This window comes from Mesitornis unicolor, unplaced genomic scaffold, assembly GCF_000695765.1.
Source record: "Mesitornis unicolor isolate BGI_N332 unplaced genomic scaffold, ASM69576v1 scaffold45, whole genome shotgun sequence".
Lineage (NCBI taxonomy): Eukaryota > Metazoa > Chordata > Aves > Mesitornithiformes > Mesitornithidae > Mesitornis > Mesitornis unicolor.
In genome coordinates, this window is record NW_010183196.1 from 1,033 (window position 1) to 3,535 (window position 2,503).

General features: G+C 54.4%; 1 protein-coding gene across 1 annotated transcript; it reads right to left on the minus strand.

Moving 5' to 3' along the window:
* Window positions 1–817: 817 nt before the first annotated feature.
* On the minus strand, window positions 818–2,152 carry LOC104540254 (DNA-directed RNA polymerase II subunit RPB1-like; the record flags this gene model as incomplete). Its single annotated transcript, XM_010184018.1, has 3 exons — window positions 818–942; window positions 1,552–1,963; window positions 2,056–2,152. Coding segments are annotated over 3 exons (634 nt in total), but the record flags the coding sequence as incomplete, so codon positions are not given.
* Between the last annotated feature and the right edge of the window lie 351 nt (window positions 2,153–2,503).

Here is a 2,503-nt window from a genome sequence, read left to right on the forward strand (position 1 = left end):
AATTAAAGGAGCGGGAAAGGAGCAGCCAAGGATTTTTCCAGATTACCAAAAATACGGCAAATTTTGCCAAATTTCAGCAGCAAATTTCTCGGGGTTTTTTTATGTCGGGACTTCAATTCCTGGGTGGTAAATTGTCCGCGTCCCAAACTGCTCCGGGTCCAACCCGCAACGCCGCTTCCTTCTGACATCGGGGCCACCGAGCTGCAAATATAACACCCTCCTCTGCTGGGTGCTGATGGTGAAGGGTTGGGTGCCAGCAGCAATGGTTGGGTGCCAATGGTGAAGGGTTGGGTGGTGATGGTGAAGAATTGGGTGCCAATGGTGAAGGGTTGGGTGCTGATGGTGAAGAGTTGGGTGCTGATGGTGAAGGGTTGGGTGCCAATGGCAGAGATTTGGGTGTCGATGGCAGAGATTTGGGTGTCGATGGCAAAGGGTTGGGTGCTGATGGTGAAGAGTTGAGTGCTGATGGTGAAAGATTGGGTGCCAGCAGCAATGATTGGGGGCTGATGGTGAAGGAGTGGGTGCCAGCAGCAATGATTGGGGGCTGATGGTGAAGGGTTGGGTGCCAATGGCAGAGATTTGGGTGTCGATGGCAAAGGGTTGGGTGCTGATGGTGAAGAGTTGAGTGCTGATGGTGAAAGATTGGGTGCCAGCAGCAATGATTGGGTGCTGATGGTGAAGGGTTGGGTGCTGATGCTGAAGAATTGGGTGCTGATAGTGAAGAGTTGGGTGCTGATGGTGAAGAATTGGGTGCCGACGGTGTAGGGTTGGGTGCTGGTGGCAAAGATTTGAGTGCTGATGACGAAGATTTGGGTGCCAATGGTGAAGGGTTGGGTGCTGATGGCAAAGGGTTGGGTGCTGATGGTGAAGAGTTGGGTGCTGATGGTGAAGAATTGGGTGCCGACGGTGTAGGGTTGGGTGCTGGTGGCAAAGATTTGAGTGCTGATGACGAAGATTTGGGTGCCAATGGTGAAGGGTTGGGTGCTGATGGCAAAGGGTTGGGTGCTGATGGTGAAGAGTTGGGTGCTGATGCTGAAGAATTGGGTGCTGATAGTGAAGAGTTGGGTGCTGATGGTGAAGAATTGGGTGCCGACGGTGTAGGGTTGGGTGCTGGTGGCAAAGATTTGAGTGCTGATGACGAAGATTTGGGTGCCAATGGTGAAGGGTTGGGTGCTGATGGCAAAGGGTTGGGTGCTGATGGTGAAGGATTGGGTGCCAATGACGAAAGGTTGGGTGCCAGCAGCAATGGTTGGGTGCCGACAGTGAAGGGTTGGGTGCTGATGGTGAAGGATTGGGTGCCAATGACGAAAGGTTGGGTGCCAGCAGCAATGGTTGGGTGCCGACAGTGAAGGGTTGGGTGATGATGGTGAAGATGTGGGTGCCGATGATGAAGGATTGGGTGCCAAAACTGAAGGGTTTGGTGCTGATGGTGAAGATTTGGGTGCCAAAGGCAAAGGGTTGGGTGCCAATGGTCAAGGGTTGGGTGCCAACAGCAAAGAGTTGGGTGCCTATGGTGAAGGAATTGGGTGCTGATAGTGAAGAGTTGGGTGCCGATGGTGAAGAATTGGGTGCCAACGGTGAATGATCGAGTGCCGACAGCAAAGGGTTGGGTGCCAATGGCAAAGACTTGAGTACTGATGGTGAAGGGTTGGGTGCCAACAGCGACAGGTTGGGTGCCGATGGTGAAGGGTTGGGTGCCAATGGCAAAGATTTGGGTGCCAAAAGCAAAGGGTTGGGTGCTGATGGCGAAGGGTTGGGTGCCAATGGTGAAAGGTTGGGTGCCAATGGCAAAGAGTTGGGTGCCAAAAGCAAAGGGTTGGGTGCTGATGGCGAAGGGCTGGGTGCCAATGGCAAAGATTTGGGTGCCAAAAGCAAAGGGTTGGGTGCTGATGGCGAAGGGCTGGGTGCCAATGGCAAAGATTTGGGTGCCAAAAGCAAAGGGTTGGGTGCTGATGGCGAAGGGCTGGGTGCCAATGGCAAAGATTTGGGTGCCAAAAGCAAAGGGTTGGGTGCTGATGGCGAAGGGCTGGGTGCCAATGGCAAAGATTTGGGTGCCAAAAGCAAAGGGTTGGGTGCTGATGGCGAAGGGCTGGGTGCCAATGGCAAAGATTTGGGTGCCAAAAGCAAAGGGTTGGGTGCTGATGGCGAAGGGCTGGGTGCCAATGGCAAAGATTTGGGTGCCAAAAGCAAAGGGTTGGGTGCTGATGGCGAAGGGTTGGGTGCCAACAGCGACAGGTTGGGTGCCGATGGTGAAGGGTTGGGTGCTGACAGTGAAGCGGGTCCCTCCATCACCATGGTCCCACTGCGTCCCACCCCATCCCACCATGTCCCCCTCAGGTCCCACCACCACGGGAGTTTCCCAGCGCCCTCCGTGACATTTGCCTGCATTTTCCCTGCAAGCGCCTATTTTTTATTTAGTCCATATTTACCTTTTTGGGCTAAGCAGGGTGGGAGGGTGGTGTGTGGGTGGGGGGGACGTGGGTGCAAGCAGGGGCCCTGTGCT